The 22,887-nt window shown below is 27.3% G+C and overlaps 1 protein-coding gene across 2 annotated transcripts in view; it reads left to right on the forward strand.

The window, feature by feature from the left end:
* Positions 1-21,932, forward strand: part of LOC105846019 (receptor-type tyrosine-protein phosphatase epsilon) — a 33,845-nt gene extending 11,913 nt beyond the window's left edge. For both annotated transcript variants that reach the window (XM_065814236.1, XM_065814237.1), the window contains exons 8-16: positions 2,713-2,837; positions 3,200-3,239; positions 3,698-3,806; positions 4,193-4,275; positions 4,386-5,471; positions 20,352-20,662; positions 20,919-21,061; positions 21,517-21,652; positions 21,783-21,932. In XM_065814236.1, coding sequence (XP_065670308.1) covers positions 2,713-2,837; positions 3,200-3,239; positions 3,698-3,806; positions 4,193-4,275; positions 4,386-5,471; positions 20,352-20,662; positions 20,919-21,061; positions 21,517-21,652; positions 21,783-21,857 — 2,108 coding nt within the window. In that variant the 3' untranslated portion in view covers positions 21,858-21,932. The remainder of the gene's footprint in view (positions 1-2,712; positions 2,838-3,199; positions 3,240-3,697; positions 3,807-4,192; positions 4,276-4,385; positions 5,472-20,351; positions 20,663-20,918; positions 21,062-21,516; positions 21,653-21,782) is intronic.
* Positions 21,933-22,887: the final 955 nt, after the last annotated feature.

Below are 22,887 nucleotides of genomic sequence, written 5' to 3' on the forward strand. Positions count from 1 at the left end.
TATTAGCCATTGTAGCACCAATTCCATCCGAGATAACTGGAACCCCAAGAAGTTTACCTTCTTTATAGTTTTGCATCCCAGCCACAAGAACACCTAGCCGTTCAGCATCCTCAGGAACAATTTTCCCATCTCAATGTAATGTTACATACTTTGGGGAAACAAATGTAGTTTCAATCTCATTGGCATTCTCTATTCGAAGCTTCTTAGCAGCTGTCCTACTGCTTGTTTTCGATTAAGTCACACACTTCAAATCAGCTCCACCCTCTGCGAGTATAGCCGCCATAAAGGCTATTTTTTTACCAGCTGATAAATTCAAGCGGTCCGCCATTGTTGAAATTTTGTCACTTTTGAAAGGATTTCTTGGAAGATCCAGCGTAATTTTGTCTTCTCTGTCAGGTTTGGTTTTCTTTGTTACAATATCAGCTTCCTGACATTCAAAATCTTCATATTCACATTTGTCTGAACTACATGTAAGACTAATATCCTCTTCTGATTCCATGTCTGACTCGGGGGAGTCAACACTTGTCGTTTCAGGATTGGTGCTTATTGTTGCTGCCAGATTATTTTGACTTCTCAGTTCTTCAGCCATTTTTCTTGCCAATTCAATTCTCGCTCTCTGTATTTTTTGAGAAACTTTTCGTTTGTACTTTTTGTCTTCTGATCCCAAAATAACTCTTTCTTGAGATTTAACTGCTGTAAGAAATTCAACATCTTCTTTTTTTTGCTCATTATCACGAAGCCGGTCCGTTTCTAATTTGTTTTGAGCATCTTGGTAAACAATATAAAAGTATTTTTTCATATCTTCAATAAAAAGTTTTTCCTTTGCTTCATTTGATTGACATCCTTTTTTCTTCTGGAGTGTTCTATAAATATTATAGAGATTCAATATTTTAGCTTTAACTTTGTCTTTGCGTTGTATTGCAATTCCAGCTATATCCCATTGATTTTGAATTTCCACTACAACTTTTTCAGCTATAGCACCATTACAACTGACATATTTGGTTTGTTTCATCGGTCTGTCCTTCAAAAACAAAAAGAAACACAGCACATCTCCCTTTGAAGGAATTCTTGTTGGTTGTAATTCAGCTAATAGTTTTCCTAATAACCAGATGTCAATATCTTTCCTGAGTACAGGTCTATTCATGATCGTTTTTAACAGTTCCTTCTAAACTAATGATTCCGTATTATAGTGTAAAATATACACTATATAGCGCTACAAAATTTCACATAATATGTTTTAATCAAATCTGTTAGTCATATATTTTGTTGAAAAATTTTTAAATAAACAAAATGTTTTTCAAACAAACAATACAGTCTGCTCTGTCTGATGAGTAATTCTTGTTTAACTTCTTTCATTAAATTTTTTTCCTAAAAAAAAATTTAGAAAAAGTTTAGAAAAATATTTAGATTAGTTTAGAAAAAGGACTAACATAACTTTTAATAAGAAAATTCAGGGAGCTGGTGGCAAGGCTTCAACATGACTAAACGACTTGACATTTTGTATTTTATCACAAAATAGATGAACGAATGGGAAAATTGCCAGATAGCAAGATTCTGAGAGAAATTTTTTTTCACAATGCTTCTCTAGAGCACCCTATTATACAAAGATATTTCAACTCCCAATTGTTGAAACGATTTTTGAATCTGAAACATTTGAAGTCACTGTACTGCAAAGATAAACTAATTTTTAGTTTGATTTTGAGTTTGTTGCATTAGGTAGGTTTCTCAATTTTTTTCAAAAATTACTTTGGTTCCTTTTCATATGTGCAAATACACCTTTGCCATACCCAAATTTTAAATGCCAAAATTGTGTATCTCTAAAGATTCTTGGATAGCTCCTTTAAATTATTTTCTGGTTTTAGCGTAGAGTTGTTTTTTTAAAAAACAATAGGTACAAAATATAAATCTCATCTCTTCAGATGGAGAAATGCAGAGTTTCGGATTTATATGGTTGATAGAAGCAATGTCTTTTTGTCTTTTGTGTCATGATTACTTTATTTGACATTGGATAGAAATTTTATACTATCATATTCCTAATAAGCATCTAGAACACTATACTTTAAATTTTAAGAATGAAGAGGTATTCAGAATAAATCTATTTAAAAAAACTTAAAGATCAATTTTCTCAGTTTTTTAAGATTAACTTAAGTTCGGAAAATTGAATGTTGAATTTGAAAATTAAAAATTGATTTTAAAAATTAGATTTCTAAACTCAGTTTTTTTTTTTGTTTGACTCATTAAAAGTTCAATGTGACACTAAAAAAACGAAGGTGGTAAGACCATTGAAAACAGGCTTGTTTAAGCATTAGTTTAAATCATTGCTTAATTTAAATACAATTTGCACTGCTAATATATTTATTGCTAATAATATTTAAAAGAAACACTATGAACATTGATAATCAACAATATTTTTCTATAATTATATTTTTTTTAAATATTTAGTAAAAAAAAAATTTTAATTTTTATTAAATATATCAATTTTCTCACATTTAGATTGTTGTGTAGTATCTAAATTTTTTTAAATTTTATCTGCATCATTAAGCTTTCACAGCTTATTATAATCCACCATATGGAGATTGAAAATAAGGTCAAATTCCTAGCTGTGTCATTCAGTTATATTTTAGGTGAATTAATTTATTCACTCAAATGTTTAACCTGATAAAAGTCAAGTAGATTGCAATATTTATCTAACATGAATTTTTTATGTTATAGGCAGCAATGAGAAGTTTGAAGGTTATCAAGTTAGTAATGATCAAAACAATACTAATCATTATTTAAATGGTAAACTGATTGCTGGTCAAACATATACATTGTTTCAAAGAAATATTCTAGATGATGTAATTTTTAAATATTTATAAAATAAGTAGTATTGCAATTATTTATTCTCTTATTTGTAAACTAATTGCTAAATAAACACTACTTTTTAAAGGAGTTATTGTAAATTCTCCTGAATGGTTTTATGTAATTACAATGAGTTGACTATTATACGCCCTCTTTCAATTTTTTATGAATTGACTATACTAATCTTTCTTTCAATTTTGATAATTTGACTATTGTACTCTTTTTTTTAATCAGTGAAATACTGTATTCTCTTTTTTTTTATAACTGGTAAAAATTGTTGAAAGAAAAAGTATGCAAAGTATATGCAAAAAACTATTTACTTATGTGAATTAAATTTTTTTTATTAACACTATTTTAGGGTCGCATATACACAAGTCCATGGCTACTTGAGTTTATTGGTAAATTAAAGTTATTATTTCTTGTGTTGACAATCTGTAAATAATTGTTATTACCTGTTAATACTTTAATTTAGAAATTATAGTTTATAAATTTATAGTTGATTACTATTAATTAATTTGATATTTGCTTATAATAAATCTTAAAGAGCTTAAGTATATATAAAGTATATATAAATATATAATACATATAAATATATAATAATAGTTTCATACAGGCATAAATATATCATATTTGAATAAGATTTTGAAATATATATATATATATATATAATAATTTTTTATTACCCAATGTAATGATTAAGTTATCAAGAATTCTTCAACAAAGGAAATGTATTATTAAATGAATATTAAATATTTAAAAAATAATATTATTATGAAAGAGTTTTGGTTCACTAAAATAAATTTTTTTTTTTTCTTTTTATGATTTGGATAAATTTTGATTATTTTTTTTTTTTTAGCTCTATCCAAGTTTACTGCTTCAATTGGAAAATCATCAACACACTCATATCTTTTTGGATTAATTGTGATACCTGTTTTAATTTGCGGTTTTATTGCATTTTTAAAAATGTAAGTTATATAATATAAGTTACATCACAAAAGTATAAAAATAAAATTATTTAATAATATTTATTTACAAAAAATAGCCTTTTGATATGAAAAATATTTTTGATATTTTATAGTCCAAAAATTATGTATATTTTGATATTTACTATATAAAAAAAAACTGCAGTAGTGGTGTAGTGGTTGTTCAGTGTAAGTCAATGTTCAGTGTAAGTCATTGTTCTTGTTGGATTATGTGATCTTTTTAACTAGTGTGGAACCTTATGGATACTATAATAACACTGGCTCAAGAGTTATTTTAATTTTGTTCTTTGTTAATAGTATTGTAATATTTAAATTCATTAGAACTTATTTATGAAACACATTGTGTTTTTGGTTGGTTCTTTTTACAGGAGGAATAAGTTTAATAAAGACAATTTACTTCAGTCTAAAGTAATCCATAATCAAAATAATGTAGATGCGATGCAATATCAGGGTAAAATTTATTGTCTTGTTTGCATTATAACTTTGTATATTTTTTTTGTTAAATGAAACATAGCTTACTTTGATAAAATAACCTTTATTTTGGTGATTTTTTTCTTACAGAATTGTCTTTAAAATACAATAATCCCTACACTGCCTTACAAACTGTTCAGAAATGGCCACCAGTGTCTGTTAATGCTTTTGTTGCTTATTACTTAAATGTAAAAAAAAATGATTACAAAGATCTTATGACACAATATGAAAGTGTTTCTAAAAACAAAATATATCCACATACTGAAGCTACAAAGAATCCGCATAAAAATAGATATGCAAACATTGTCCCATATGATCACTCACTAGTCAAATTAGTTCCAGATTTCACTAATTATGAAAATACTTATATAAATGCAAACTACGTACCCTCCTACTCCAAAAAAGTAACTTACATTGCAACCCAGGCTCCTAAGAATGAAACTATTGTTGACTTTTGGCGAATGATTTTTCATGAAAAGCCTAAAGCTGTTATTATGCTTACTAATCTGGTTGAAAATGATAAAATAAAATCTGCTCAATATTGGCCAGAAAGTAATGAAGAATATGGTGGCTTTAATGTTTGTGTTACAAAAACAGAAAACTTTGCTGATTATTTTATCCGTTATATTTCTATAAATTTCAAAGAAGTAAATCATCATTTTATTCATATGCAGTTTACATCTTGGCTTGATAATGGTTGTCCTGAATACCCAACAATGTTACTAAACTTTTGCCATCGATTTCGATGTTTAGTGCCATATTCAGATAAATGTCTAACTGTTGTGCACTGCAGTGGTGGAATTGGTCGCACAGGTGTTTTCATTTTACTTGATGAAATGTTACAGTTAGTTAAATCAGAACAAAAAGTTGATATTTTTAACTATTTTGAAACTATTCGTCAAAACAGAATGCAAATGGTTCAATCAAAAGAGCAATACATATTTGTTTATGATGCAATTTATGAAGCAGTAACATGTGGTCAAACTGGTATTTCAATATCAAATTTCTCAACAACTCTTAACAATCTACTTATGAAAGATTTTTCCTCTGGAAAAAAACTGATTGAGGATGAATTTAAAATTCTTAAAAGCATTTATCCAGTTCGAGAAAGTTGCTCTGAGACAGCAATAAAAGCTGAAAATTTGGGGAAAAATCAATACTCTCAAATTTTGCCTGGTAAGTAAGAATTTTTTTGTTGTTTTTTGTTTTCTTAGATTTTTACATAGTTAAATATAGCAATTTATATAAAATATAAAAGCGACTGAATATCAGCTCAGTTTTGATATTTGTTAATTACACGATTCTATTTTAGTATTGTAAACTATCATTACAAATATAAAAAAAAACCATTGTTAAAAATATTTTTTTATATTTGTTTTATATTGACTAGTACCTACTAATACAATAAATATGTGTAAACATACCAGCTCATGTTCCTGGCAGATGGTGTGTTTACACACCTTCGGTATTACATCATCGTACTGATGAACCCTTAATTGTGAAACATATTTATGATTGTAATAAGCCCTGAGTTATGAAATAACTGAACTATGTGTGTGCAGTATTGTGGTTCATACATTTTTCCTTATAATTTAATGATTTTTTTTACAACTCTGTGTAAACTTGTAGCACAACAAGTATCATGTCAAATATATTAGTTTATTCTAAAATAAGAGAGCTCAATGTTCTTAAACAGAGCAGTAACGAAATAATATATAATTATCTAATTTGAGCTTCAACTGTCAGTTTCTTTTTCAGCAAGATCATCACGAAAGAAAGTCTAAATCTCAAAAAATTTAATTTTTAGGACAAAATTTTTACACAATCTTTTTAATTATTTTAAGTAATTTTAATTTTTTTTTTTTTTTTTTTTTCTTTTTGTAAACAGGAAGTTACATCATCGATGTATTTTTGCAAATATTAAATTTTAAAAAGAATTCTTTAGAATATGGATAATTTTAGTTTGGTCATTTGTTCATATAACTTTTTTATACTACTTATTTTCATGTCTGCATTCAGAATTTTTATTCTAATTTCTTCTTTAATAAATATTTTTCATGTAAATGATTTCAAATTAGGTAGGAGCAAATTAGTGCACAAGCAATGAAATGCCTGTCTAAAACAAACTTGATAGGCAACGTGAGCTGCCCAGGCTGATAGTGCTTATGCTAGCGATCAGACCTTTTTTAATTTTTTGATAAAATGCTCATATAGAAAATAAATATGATAATTGATTATGTTTTGGTGACAGTTTTTTTAGTTACATTGTAATGTTTTGTATTTAAAGTACATTAGAGAATCAATTGCCAGCAACATATTTATATGTTGTATTTATTTATTCAAGCATCATAATGTTTTCTAGAAAAATTGATTAAAAGAAGATTGCACTTAAAAAAAAAATTTAATTCTATTTATTTATATATTTGCATCCTTTTTTTTATTAAAACTATTAATTATTTTATAAAATAATTTCTTTCTATTTTCCTAAATAAAAATAGATTTCTAATTTAAGAATAACGTTTAAAAATTGCACTGAAATCACTACTGGCCTATCATGGAAATTAAATATACAATCCATTACAAAGTTAGCAACTGTTAAGGTTGCTTCTCTTTATTGAGCTCGCCAAGATTTTACTCCTGATTCCATTCTCTATCTCAACAAATCTTTTATTCGTCCCTGTATAGAATATTGTTGTCATAGTTAGGCTGGTCTAACGATGCTCTTTCTTTTTTAGACAAGGTCTAAAAACTAAATGTAGATGTAGTTAGCACGGTTGAGCCTCTCTCCTATTGTAGTAGAGTTGCTTTCTCTCAGGTAGGCGAACTAATTCATATATTTAAAGAATGTTATTTAAAAGATTATAAATTAATTAATAATCAGATTAAATAATGAACATTATTATGAACATAAACAAGAAATGTAATGATGTATAATTTAGTCTAAAAACAATTATTGGTAGGTACACTACTAAAAGTCAAGAAGTTGAAATTTTTGATTTATAAATAAAGTAAAAAGCACTAAATCCTAATTGAACAGGATTACGACAGTTGCAGTTAAATAATTTTTGGTTTGAAGTTTTGGTTGAACGAACACGAAATTAAATCTTGCTTGAGTTATTAAAAGAGAAAAAGAGATGGCATAAGCTTGACAGTTAGAGTAGGTCCAATTACACATACAATGATTTTCTTGACTTTGTTGAAAAAAGAAATTCATCATTATAAGAACCAGCTCAAATATGACAACAGTATTCCATACAAGGAAAAATAAAAGATTTATTGAGGAAAGAATTAAAATCAGGATTAAGAGATTGGTGAGAGCAATAAAATTAGGGAGCCTTAACAGATGCTAATATTGCTACTGATTGTATATATGATTTTAAATGAGGTCTCTAGTGGAAAATAATATGATAAGGCATAAAGTAGAAGACTAACTATCAACAATATTGTGATAATTATTAGCAATAAGCTACTTTATTTAGATTAGAATTCACAAGCCACTGCAAGTTCTAAGCTGTTGCAGATTGGGATCACATTCAAGATCAGTTTTAAGCAATTAAAAAGTCTAAAAGGTTTTTTAATTGCTTAAACGCACATACACACACACACACAAACACAAACACCCACAAACATACATACATAGATACACAAGTCAAAACTAGAGGATATAGTTGTATCATCAGCAAATAGAGAAACTTAAAAGTATGAATATTAGGATTTAGTTATATATTATTATTATAATATGAATTAATATATATGAAAGAAACAATACAGAATCACTGTTGGAACCTTGTGGTAGCCCTAATGTTTCTGGAAATAATAGTGGGTGTTGTTAATCAAGGACAACTTTATTATTGCAGTTAGAATAATAATGATTCAACATATTTAATAGCTTTATCAGATTCACAGCCTAAAAAGAGCTTATTGAGATGTTACATAACGAAAATTTAATTTTACTCAATTTTCATATTTACATTGTTAAAAGTTAAATTATATCAGTTGCATATTTTAAAGTACCACATTGTAATTGAATTTCATTTGAAACCACATTAAAAATTATTTAAAGTCTTTTCCTTTATAAAATATTTATAAACTATCTTTAATTTAATCAATATTATTATAAAAGAAATTATCAATAAGATTTAAATGTTGTTTTAAAATTTCTTTATTTTAAAAAACTTTTTTTAAATAAAGAAATAGTATAACTTTAAATTTTTTAAAGTTTTATTTCTTAAAATATTTTCAACACAACTTTATTGTCTTATGTTTGCCTTCTCACAATTTAGTTGTTTTTTTTTTAAATAAGAGGGCAATTCAAGGGTACATTTCCTAACGTTCAATAAATTATAAGAAACTATGAACAATTTTTTTTTAACATTTTGACTTTAGCAAAATCTTCGCCTACTTCTTATAATGATAATGACACTGTAAAAGCTTTTGTTTAAAAGTAATTTTAAAATTAAAAAAATCATCTTTTATAAATTTTTACATTACTGTTGATAATTGTTGCATACATTACATTGCGTTTAATAAAAAAATTCTCTTAAATAGTTTTGCCTACAGGCTTGATTATGGTTTATCTGGAAATGCATTTATATTCAGTTATAAGTGCATTTAGCAATTTTATGTAGCACTTTTGTAACAGGATGAAAACAACTTATTGACTTGAAACTATAAATAATAATAAATAAATAAAAAATAAATTAATAAATAATAAAAATATGAAACTATAAATAAATAAAATAGTTTTATGTAAAATGAACATAAAAAAACTCAAATTAAATTTGATAAAAAGGATTTAAATTTGATAAAAGAAGTTGGGGCAAAATGAGACAGCAGGGCAAAATGAGACAGATCACATTTATAGTGATCCTAACCTCGCAATTTATTGTTTTAACAATTTTTAAAAGTTTAGTTGTGTTCTTAAATTATTTAGTGTTACAAAAAATATCTTGAGTCACTTTGAAATAAAGAAGATGAAGAGAACGACAACCATTTCATCTCTTGGCTATATGACAATTACGAATTTTGATGCGTTGTTGTTTTAATTTTTCTCAGTGTTTTTTTATCTCACAAAGTGGAAAAAAATTTTATATTTAAAGTTAGTGTTTTATTATCATCTTTAGGCATTGCTCTTTCATTTCCATATATTGATATTTTATTTCTATGAAAAAATTGACAGGAAATTACACAATTTCGATGCCAAGATATTGTGGGGCAAAACAAGACATTTTGGTTTTTTTTATTTTGCCGATATCAACCATGTTTATTTAGAAAGTAAAATATGGTTAGAAACTCTATGAGAAAAACTAAATGTGGCAATTTTTCTGAGCAGAGCATGTTATGTTAAATTTAAAAGAAATCTCTTTGAGAATAGTAGCTTTGATATTTATTGTAAATAAAGATACTTTACACAGAAGGATTTAAAGAAAATTAAGGAATTTAAACTATTATTTTGCATAAAAAATCACTTGGTTCATTTAATTATTGCCAGATGTTACTGAAATTTAAGTATTGCCAGATGATACTGAAATTTAAGTATTGCCAGGTGATACTGAAAGTCAATTTGTTAACTACATAAAAGAAATGGATTGTCTATAAGTGACATTCAACGAGTTGCCAGTATGTTAAAAAGTACAAAGTAGCTCATCCATTTCATAAGTATAATGGTGTTGCAGGAAGAGATTTTTAAAGTTTGTAAGTGGGTTTTTAAAGAGACATCCAGACCTTTCAATTAGAACGCCTTAAGGGTTGTCTTTAAATAATGTTTAGGGTTTAAACAGCAGTTCTATGAACATTTATTTCAATAATATAGAAGTTGATAAAAAAAAGTACAAGTTTGAACCTTATCTAATTTTTAACTGTTATGAATCAGGCATTACAACTGTTCATAAATCCGTTAAAGTTATAACAATAAAAGGAAAACATTGTATTTCTTCTGTAACTAGTGTTGAACCAGGTGTAATGACAATTGTTGTTTTAAACCGCTTAAAACTTTTTTATAATATATAATGTGGATCATGGTTACATGAGCATCTACGACGAAAATAACAAATGATCAACTTAGAGGTATATTCTCTAAAGCATATCATAAAGCTACCTCTGTAGAAGTTGCTTGTTCTGGCTTTCGTACATCTGGAATTTATTTTTTGTGTCGGAATATAATTCCAGATATTAAGTTTAATAATGACAAAAGCTCTTATGCCAACTTACATAAACCTGATAAAATTGATTTACATGTTTATTCAAGCACCTTATTACCTTTGTTGTCAGGATGTTCAGAAAATGTTGATTTTAGTATAGTAATACCCTGCTTTTCTAATATCTTAGCTATTTCAAAGATCACTTTATTACCAAGAAAAGGAGAAGAATCACAGATAATAACAATATCACATTATAGAAAATCACTATTTGAATCCTCTGAAAAATCAAAAAAGTTAAAAGAACAAAAAATAGAAAATAAATGGGCATTAGGAAAGGGTAAAGAAGGAGTTAAAAGTTTAAGTTTTGAAAACTGTGAATGTTTTTGTAATGGATTATGGAGTATGGTTGCAAAAGTATTGAAGTAGAATCAATGTTTAAAATGTACAACTTGGGCTCATTCAAACTGATATTAATTTCTGTTAATACTAATGAAGCATTGTGATGAATCATTCTGTTAATACTGATGAAGCATTGTGTTAATTTCTGTTAATACTGATGAAGCATGCGATTTATGTGACTCGTGACAGTGTGTTTGATTATATGATTAACTAGTGATAGTTTGATTATGTATTATATTTGTTTGATTATATATTAGGGTGGAGTGATTTTCATACTTTTTTGGAAATTCAACTTAGTAACCCGGGAGTAAGTTCAATGGGGTAAAATATGAGCTCATAAAAAATTTCAGCTATCCAAAATAAAAATGGCAAGCTTAATCAACTTTGAAAAAATGCAAAAAAACGCAATTTTTCTTGATTTTCGCGTTTTTCTTCAATTTATGAAATCAATTAATAAAAATATCAAAACCAGTCAAAAGTTTATTTTTTCAAATAAATTTATTCATAATGAAATGGTCAAATAAATTAATAATAAATTATAAAAATTTTATTTAATATAATGGTATATAAGCAATATACTCATTAAAACATTTAATTTATTTTTAGCAAGTTTTTATACCTCATTTTAACGCACATCTATTAATATAAAATACAATCAAGTTTTAAACAGCAAACTTAAAATTACTTATAACTTAACTGTATATACAAAGTTTACTTATGTAAGTTATTTTTAGTTTATTAAAGTACAATTAGGGGTAATAAAAATAGTCATGGATACCATCACCAAAATCCAAACATGTTTTAAAGTTGTTTTTTTAATTGTTCTTTACATTATAAACACTTTATATACATAATAAACACTTAAGTTCATGAATATAAGATTTCAATTGCCAAAGGGACGAGCATATACAAAATATTTCTAAAATAAATATCTTGCAAATGTGAGTCGAACACTTTACCACTACCCTACTACTGCATTGGTCCTAAATCCTAAACACACTTTTATATTCCTAGCAATAAAAAAAGTAAAAGCAAGTACATTCATATAAAGATGTTTTATTAACATCAAATGCATAACAAAATTATTTATTAAAAAATCACAAAATTGGTTTTAGTTTCAAAAGCTGGTTGAACTTCTCTGGATTTTAGTTTAGTCAAAATATACTTATGGCGAGCATCCCTACCATATACTTGGTGACTAGCCTCTGTAACTAATTTGACAGCGCGTTCTATGCTCTGCGCATGAGAAGGAAATTCAGGTAAGTTCGGAACTTCTTTAGTTGCAATTAGTGCATCTATTTGGTCATCCTTCAACCATATTGTTGATGCCAGTTCACTACTTTTTTTAAAATCAACCAATTCTGTCTAAGAAGTTGCGTGAAAGTTTATGTCAACATTAGCAATATTTGTAACACGGCATTCTTTATCTTTACTTGTCCTGAGTTTTTTAATGACTAGTAATGCCTGTTCCCATGTTAGACTCTTCATCTCTAAGTATACAATATAAGAAGTTCTCAGGCAACATACAATAAATATTTATTTTGAAATTTTTAAATCAAATTTTTTGTATTTCTTCATCTTGCTTTCTTATCTGTTCTGTCATTTTAAAGAATATACTCGGAGAATCCATAAATTTAGAAGACCTTTTGATAAGAAACCAAATGTATGCATACACTTGTACAATAAAATTCACAAGCCTTACATGCTCTAGACTTGGTGCTTCAGTACGAGTATACAAAGCTGTGATTCGAATTGCTAAAGTCAACCATCCTGCGTTGTTTAGTGGACCAATTTTTCTTCTAAAAAATATGGGATTAACAAATCCTTTAGAAATTCCAAGACAATATTCAAATAATAGTCTTTGATCGTGACTTAAATCATTAATTACTTTAATGGGAATATTTATTATCTCCACTGGAGTATCAATTTTGGTAAACTTCACTTGTGGGTTAAGATTGAAATCTATAGAAACTTGCTTTCCAATAGGTCCTGAAAATTTATTTGGACACTTCGAATTGCCATCAACTTTTTTGAATACTTTTCGAAATGGAAGTTCATTGTGATGCAAAGTGCATCTGATAAAGTGTATTTTTCTTTCTAATTTCTTTTCTAAACATGCAACAACTCCAGTTTTGAAACCTGTATTAACATTTGTATTATCAAGAAGAAGGGCTTGTAGTGAATTTAAACTATCATACTCTTTCAGAACATTATATACAATTTCACTTTGAAGTAAACCAGTTGCACCATTTAATGAAAGATTTTTATGAGAGAGATATGAACCATTTCTAAAACTATTTTCATTAGTAAAAGTTAAATGATGTTCTTTTTTAGTAACTCTCGACAAGCGAGTTTCTCCATTTTCAATGACATCCTTAAACTAAAGAACATTTTTATCATCTTTACCATCAACACCCAAACACACCAAGTTACTTAAATTATTATCATGTTGATCACCATATCTTGACATTATTTTCTTCTTCTCTCTATAAAACAACTTAAAGTATTATAGTTAGCAAAATATCATATTAAATGGTTTGTAAATAAGCATTTATATAAGCTAATAAATAAAGAGATATATTTATATTTGCCTAACTTATATAATGAAATAGTATTTACCTCTCAATTTTGCTTTGGTCTACAACTTGATTCAAATCTCCATGTTTAATGATTCCATAATCTTGAAGTAGAGCATTCGCTAGTGCAGCTGCAGCATGAGATGAGACATCATACCTACAAATAAGAAACTATGAAATAAATAAACAAAGCTGAAAAAGCAAAGTATATTATCTATATGTGATCCCTTAACATTCTATATTCACCCTCTCCTCTCCTACTGGGGATGAACAATGGTGAAACTTATGATTTTTTTTTCACACTTTTAATATATTATATATAAGAAATTCTCATCTAAAGTCAATATGCATAAAAATTTTATATACCTGACAGCCTCCATTGCAAATCTATCAAGTTTAATTAAATTATATTGAGAACTTTTTAATGAATAATATTCTTACTCAGAAACATTTACCTGTAAAAATACTTAGTATTTAAAATATAAAAAAAACAACCATATATCTCAAGCAGCACACTTTGCAGGGCCAACATTTAAAAAACGTTGAAATCGTTGAAACAAAGCTGTTTTAGCGTTGCCCCAGTATGCTGTTTGCAATATATATATATATATATGTATATATATATATATATATATATATATATATATATATATATATATATATATATATATATATATATAAATTAGATAAAACGCATTTAATTTTTTTCTTATATTCTATTATTGTAGTCAGGAACCTTCCTCATAAACTTACAGATGGTGACACAAGTTGTTTAAGAAAAAAATTAGATAAGTGTTTTTACTAATTTATTATTGCTCTGTTCTTTAAGAACATTGAGTACTCATTTGTAGGTTATTATAACATAATTTATATATATATATATATATATATATATATATATATATATATATATATATATATATATATATATATATATATAAATATATACAAATATACATATATATGTTACCAAAACATCTGGATCGGATGCTGAAACTTCAGATATGTGACTACAATCAATCAATGAGTTATGAGCATAAGGCATTTTAACATGATCTATAAGCTCTACTTGACCTAACCTTTCCGAAGTAAATGTACCAGATTTTAAATTAGCCTTTCCTAGCTGATAAATACCTTTAGGACCAATCTTGTTTCTCTGGTCACGAATATATGCCCTGTCTTCAGAAGGGACCTTAAATATAATTTTTGAAAATAATCAACTACTTCAGTTTGATTGAAGTGAAATCAAAGTATAATAACAAGTACAATAATCTTAGTACAATAATTGCAGATAAAAACAACAAATATTCTAATATATACAATAATATATAAAAAATTTAATCAAATACCTTTCTAGTTTTACAAAGACACAAGATATGCTCTACTTGGCAATTGATGATGCTACACTTAACATCCCTGTCATTACATAAAACAGTCGCTAATTCACAAGTACATGATGATATATCAAAGAGTTTATCAAAATGATGTATCAAAGATCTAAAATTATATCTTGATACTCCTTACTTTTAGATTTACAACGTCCTCGGTTTATAGATTTTACTCTTTCAAAAAGATTTCTTAATTTTCTTAAGATTGAATTTCTCTGAAGAAGAGGTAGACGTGGGTTTACTTTATTCCACAAAGTACTAAGAGAATTCTCAACCTCTTCTAGTAGATTCTGTTTGAAAATATTTTGGTTATTGCTTTCAGTAAAATAAAAAAACTGAATTACTTGACGAAATGTTGGAAGATCAGCTGAAGGCATTTCTGATGGGAGGCCTCCGTATTTTAGACTATTTTCCAAACGAGTTTTCCTGGATTTGCTATTAGGCATTTTTTTTATAAATTGTTTTGCTATTAATAAATTATAATTTAAAATTATCTAAAAACAACAAAACAATGCGCAATGCGCATGCCCAATTCGAAAAAAAAAATCAAAAAATGGCGGTTTTCCTCGAAAATAGATTAAGTCTTAATAAATGTACATTTTTGTAAACCATTGCTAATAATGTTTAATAAATAAATTAAGTATAATAAAATGTTGGGTGTGAATTTTAATCATAATATAATAAACGGGGGGTGGGTGTTAATAAAGAAGGGAGGGGATTTTTCAAGTTACAATATAAGTATTTTTTATAAAAAAATTCAGTTTATAAATTCTAACTAAAATAATAACTTCCAGACATTATTAGCAAGTACATGTTATACATTTTATTATTATTTTTTGATAATCTCCAGGGTTACTATAGTTCTGATTACAAAATCACTCCACCCTATTATATATTATGTATTATTATTAGCTGTATTATATTACAAAATATTTATCTTGCTAAACCTTTTAAAAATTTATTTTGTTTATCATTATTTATTTAAATTAATTATTAAAAAATCTGTCTCATTTTGCCCCATGTCAATAAATGATTTCTGGTGACCAAACCTGTGCTGTCAAACTGTGCTGCTGCGATTGCTAATCGAAACCATTACTTCCATATTTATCAGCAAAACAATTCTCCAGAAAACAGACGTCTGTTTATTACTGCTAGAAACAACTGTAAAAAGGTTTTGTCTAACGCCAAAACCCGCTATTCTCAGGTCATGAAATCTCGTATCTCATCTCAAAAATTAGGCTCTCGTGACTTCTGGAGAATCTTTAATAATATCAATAATAAGGGCAAATATATAATTCCACCTCTCTTGTATGGTTCAGACTTTGTCACCTCACCTAAAGACAAAGCCGAACTGTTTGCTAAAAACTTTTCATCAATATCATCTCTTGATTCCACTAATTGCGTTCTACCTGATATTGCCAACAAACAGGTTGATCCATTGCTTGACATTCATATCACTCCAGCATCTGTATCTAAAGTGATTTCCTGCCTAGACTCTTCTACAGCTTGTGGCCCAGACAACATACCTGTTATTGTCTTGCAGAAGTGTTCTCCGGAGCTGTCGTCTATACTCTCAAAACTATTCAACAAGTGCTTATCAGAGTCTTGTTTTCCAGCCTGCTGGAAAGCCGCATCTGTTATCCCTATTTTTAAAAATTCTGGGGAGCGATCTGATTCGTCTAACTACCGTCCCATAAGTCTTCTTCCTATCATAAGCAAGGCTTTTGAATCTTTAATTAACAATTTGGCATGCTGGTCTTCTCCATAAGCTTTCTTCTTATGGTGTATCTGGCAACATCTTTAAGATCATTGAATCCTTCCTTTACAATCGTAGCATAAAAGTTGTCCTCGATGGACAACACTCTTCTTCTTATTCTGTAACTTCAGGGGTTCCTCAAGGTTCTATCCTTGGCCCTATACTCTTTTTAATTTACATTAACGATCTTCCAGATATTCTCACATCTAAGGTGGCATTGTTTGCTGATGATACTACCATTTATTCTTGTCTTGATAAGAAACCAACACCCTCTGATTGCTTGGAGGGGGCATTTGAGCTTGAAAAGGATCTCACTTCTGCTACAGCATGGGGCTCACAGTGGCTGATGAACTTTAATTCAGATAAAACTCAATTTTTTTCAGCCAATCGTTATCGCAATAATTTAGATCTTCCTATATTTATGAACGGTGATGTACTCGATGAGTCACCTACTCTTCATCTTCTAGGATTAACTCTTACTTCCAATCTTTCTTGGAAACCATATATCAAATCGGTTGCAAAATTAGCATCTGCTAAGGTTGCATCTCTTTATCGAGCTCGCCACTTTCTTACTCTGGATTCTATTCTCTATCTCTATAAATCTCAAATCCGGCCTTGTATGGAATACTGTTGCCATATCTGGGGCGGATCTTCTAATGATGCCCTTTCTCTTTTAGACAAGGTGCAAAAACGCATTGTAAACATAGTTGGACCTGCTCTTGCAGCCAACCTTCAACCATTATCACATCGTCGTAATGTTGCTTCTCTTTCTCTTTTTTACAAATACTATAATGGGCACTGCTCTAAAGAGCTAGCGTCTCTTGTGCCATCTACTAAAATTCATTCTCGTGTTACTCGTCATTCAATTAAGTGTCATCCTTTTTCTGTGACTGTTCCTAAGTGCTCCAAAAATGCTTATTCGTCTAGTTTTTATCCTCGAACATCAGTTCTTTGGAATTCGCTTCCTTCATCTTGCTTTCCTGATTCATATAATTTGCAATCTTTTAAATCGTCCGTCAATCGTTATCTTGCTCTACAATCTTCATCTTTTCTCTTACAGTAACTTCCAACTTAAATTAGTGGCTGCTTGCAGCCTTGTTGGAAGCGACGATGTTTAAAAAAAGAAAAAAAAAAAAACCACTGCAATTTTGCAACTCCTATTTTGTAAGGTTATAATAGGATGGTAAAAGATTTGAAAAATATCAAGTTCTTTTTTCAAAAATTCTTAGGCAGCCTGTATTAGACTTAAGTGTCTCATTTTGCCCATCATTACCCTACTTTAACATGTTTAAAAATTTTGAAAGTTACAAAAAAAAAGTTGTAAAACAATTTAAAAACATTCTAAATTAATAAAAAAAAATTAATTTAATAATGTAAATTTAAATTCAATATTATATAATAATATTTAATGGTAAATTTAATTTTACTTAATAAATAAAAAGTAGAAAAAAATGTATTTAACTATCTGTTTTTTTATCTAAAAAAAAAATGATTTTACAATTGTAGTAAAATGTTTTTGACAACAATTAGTTTAATGTTTTCCACATATAATATTTGAAAAAAAATGTTTTTGCGTAACATAAATCGTTTAAGGAGTACAAATCCCATGGCATGCTATTTTGTACATAAAATTTGAATGGCGTAATGCTTCTTAACAAGACCTGTTATTGAGAACACCATAATGTAAGACTTTATCAAAAGCCTTTGACATATCAATAACTGTTGGCATACCGCTTCCATCTAATGCATAATAGAATTTTTTTGTTATTGTTGTTAACCAGACAACAGTAGAATAAATAGAAGTAGAAGAAAGGTAGAACAGAAGTAGAACAGTATGAACAGAAATAGAACAGTAGAACCAAGTATTATAAACAGAGTATTATGAGCAGATTAGTATGAACAGAAGTAGTATGAACAGAAATAGAACAGTAGAACAGAGGAATGAAATCTGTGAGTGTAACACTGTGACTGGACTGCCACCACAAGATGAAAAGTGAGAAATCATTTTTTCTCTTGGATGGCATGAAGAGTGTAGTTGTAATAATATTAATGAAATTAGTAAAAATTAATAAAATCTCAAAAAAAAAATTTAAAATTTTTCTAAAATGTATTAGTTCATCAGGCATTGAATTAATTTATGAACCAATTTTAGCCAATTAACAAATCATGTGACATTTTTAATACTATACTTATATTTGTTTCTAAATTTAATTTTTAAAATAGTCCTAAAAACTGCATTTCTTAATCATTGTTGATTGTACACCAATGACCATTCATGGTAATGTCAACTTTGGTTTGGTATGTAGATGTAGAGGATAAGTATGAAATTTCCATTAAAATTAGTTTTCCTGGTTTTTACTTAATTAAAGGCTCAGAACTAGAATGATTATTAAATCTCTAGAACAAAATAATTTGTCAATTCAAATAATATGACCTATGATAATATAAATATGCCAGGTTTAAAAAATGGGGTGTATAGGCTCATATTATTAAAAAAGCACCTGGGCATTGAACTCCATGCAGTCATACATTAAGTCTACGAGTTGTTGATTTGTGAAATGCTCACCTAAAATTGCAATATTTTTCATCATCGTTACTCAAATTTTTTATTCTTGTAAGAAAAACTTTGTAAATACTGCACAACCTGTAAATACTATACTGCACAATAACTTGTTTTTATTTTTGAGGTGAAATGAAAATTTTTAACAATCTATTTCAAATGGAGGAAAAAGACATTATTTGACGAATCAGAGCAAAAATCGATGAAGCAATTAATTGTATAAATTATACTATTTTCTTTGGTCATCATTAATTATTTCCAAAAGAAAAATTAAAGTAGGAGATTTTCAAAGAAATATTCTAATGGGCTACAATTACATACAAAATTTAATGCTTTTAATGTTTTTATTAAATCTTTTAGTTTTTTGTTCAATATTAAAAAGCTCTCAACAGTTACGTAAAATGTTGTAAATAAAAAATTATTCAAAGTTGACGATCATCAAGGTTGAACAAACTTGCAATGGTTTTAACTGAAACCAAATTGCTGTTGAATAAATATTGGTAAGATTTTGATTGATACTTTTTTGCGTGTAAGTTCATCAAGTTTATGCCGGCCTTCTGTAATATGTTACAGAAGTTTGTGGAACATAATACCAGAACAAATTCCTGCAACATATTACTAGAACAAATTAATCAAAATTTTTTTAGAGATTTTCAAAAAACTAAGAGCCCTTTTATTTAAAAATTCTTGTTTAAATAAATTGTACTTTATTAAAAAGATTGTCGATGAAATTTGAAAGACTTAAAAGTTTTAATATTTTGATTTTGTTTATTACACAGGAACTAAAAAGTTCAGTTTATGGTATTACTGCATACAACTTTATTGTTAATTCTATGTAAAAGCAGACTTTCTTAAAAAACAGCTAAATATTTCAAATCTTTAAGATAAAATCATCATTGGTTCAGTTAATTAAAAAATTAAATCAACAGTGGATTCTGTAGTCGTTTTTAAATTTGAAGAAATCAGTTGAGCGGATCATGAAAAGAGTTTTGGAACTTTTTTGAAATAAAATTTTTTTAACAGTTTTAACTGCATTACAGGGTTATGCATCCGACTTTAATATTTACATTATTATCACGGGAATCAAAATATGTTTTGGCTGGTTTTAATTCTTCAATTTTAAATCTTTTTAATAGCTGTATTATTCAACTTTTGACTTTAAGTTTAACTAATCATAACATTATTTTCTTTGCTGATTTTTGAGACTTTTATTTATGTATAAATTTTTATTTTATAGGAGATAACTTATTGGTTTCAAATGAACTTTACCTTAATGCTGTTTTTGTTGACAGTTATAAAAAAAAAAAAGCTTTTATAGCAACCCAGTGTCCATCTCAATCTACTGTCACAGAGTTTTGGTATGTTCTAAAGAAACATAATGTTTCAACTATTGTCTACCTTACCTCTAGAAACGAAAAAAAAGAACCATCATATTATAAATTTTATCCATCAGGTTGTGATTTGAAACTCGATGGTGTCTCTGTAAAATTATTAGCTGAAGAAAAATTAGAATGTGCAGTTAAAAGAAACTTGTCTGTGTCTGTTGAGGTATAGTTTTGAGACAGCTGTATGAAATTTTTTTTTCTAAGAAAATAGCAGAGTTTACAAAATTTTATTTCTTTATTTCTTTATTTTTTTTAAGTAAGTTAAAGTCATAAATAATACATTATTAATCTACATTTTCTACTATATAGGTTATTAGCCTACATTCTTACTTTTATACATTTATACATTCTTAATTATAGTTACTAAATATTTTTTCTAGTTTATTATAAATTATTCAACACTAGAAGTAATGATTTAGAATGAAACTATCATGTGCATGCTGGAGTTTAACTTTTGGTCTGATAATTGTTTACCAAGTTTTGACCTAATTTTACAGTTGATTACTGAAGTAACAAAATCACAGCAATATTTAGGAAATGATATTGTTGCAGTTGTTTGCAAGTAATATATTTTTGTTGAACATTTTAGTTTTTGTTTGTTTTGATTAATATATATATATATATATATATATATATATATATATATATATATATATATATATATATATATATATATATATATATATATATATATCTTAAATAAAACGATGAAAGCGTGTTTAGATCTCTGACGTCACAATGAAATAGCCTACTGCCGGAGTCTGCAGTAGGCTATTTCATCTTTTTGCCTGCTGTCGCAGTGGAGTGCCGCTACATCGACTGAGGGTTTGGCATGGGGCAGCAATCTTTTCTTTCATTATTCTTCGTTTTTTCCTTTTTCTATAAATACAGTGTAAATTAATGTCACGATATTAGGGTAGCAATTTGTTATCTAAGCACTTATTATATATATATATTTATTTATTTAATATATATTTAATATATGTATATGTTTGTAATGTTTCCAAATGATTTTAGCAACGTATTTAGTCGCTCTGGTGTTTTTATTTCATGTTTTAATGCAATTGAGCAGTTGCAAGTCGAAGGGCTGGTTGATATATTTCAAGTGGTGCTACGAACTCAATTAGCACATCCTCAATTTGTTCAAACTTTAGTAAGTCTTTCTCTTTTAATAAGCGTTTATATTTTTTGCCTAATAAATATTTTGTCTTTTTACTTAAGAAATAGTTTAGTTTAGTTTTGTTTTTAAATATATTTTACGAACAAAAAAAATTCTTTTTCAGTCTCAATACGAATTTGTTTACAAGTTGATAAACAATTATTTGGAAACATTTTCCTATTATTTGAATCTTACATGAACATTCAGAAAGAAAAACGTTTTTAACGTTTGTTATATAAAGATAACAAATTAACCTTTTTTTAACTTTTTTAACTTTTTTTTTCATTCTTTTTTTAACTTTTTTAAAAAAACATTTTTTAGAGATTTTTTTTGTTTGTTTTAAAATTATAAATATTTTACTGCTATTTTTATGCATTTTTTATTAAAAAGATTTTTATAAGATATAAAGAAAAGTTTTTTATTATAAGATTTCATAACTATATATATGTTTTGTTATATATAATATATTTTTTAAAAAGATAAAAAACTGATAATATAATATGTTCGTATTTTAGAAAGATATTTTTTTTACTTTCGTTTTTTATAAACAATTTTCCATGATATTAAAAATATATATGTATATGTTAAAAATATATATATAAATATATATATGTTAAAAATATAAATGTAAGAATGTTAATTTAATTTTTTTTATAGCTAACTTACTTAAAATCAAATTTCATTTTAAAGCTATAACACATTCTTTCTCAGATTCGATGTAATTAAGTAAAAATTAATTAGGCCCCTGCCTTTTGTGTGAGGGGAATCAGATGTTTAATTTTATATATATATATATATATATATATAAATATATATATATATATATATATATATATATAATATATATATATATATATATATATATATATATATATATATATATATATATATATATCAGGGATGCGGAGTCCCAAAAAGGACTCCGAATTTGAAAGTCTTTATCCTAGTTTTTGGTATCCAGGAGCTCTAAAAATATAAATAAGTTTATGGACTACTAATAGTAAAAAAATTAAGACTTTTAAGTTAGAGGAACAATCATTTTTCGAGCCCGGAATCCTTAGGTATAATGGCGCCAAGGACTGCAGGACTCCGGGTTTAAAAACAACAAGTTTCAAGTCATTAAGTCTCATGAATGTTTTTATTATAGCAGATAATAAGTCAACAAACATGTTTAGAGCTTCTGGGCACTACAGACTCGGAAAAAGTAGAGATATAAAGCTGGAGTCCTT

This window comes from Hydra vulgaris, chromosome 12, assembly GCF_038396675.1.
Source record: "Hydra vulgaris chromosome 12, alternate assembly HydraT2T_AEP".
NCBI lineage: Eukaryota > Metazoa > Cnidaria > Hydrozoa > Anthoathecata > Hydridae > Hydra > Hydra vulgaris.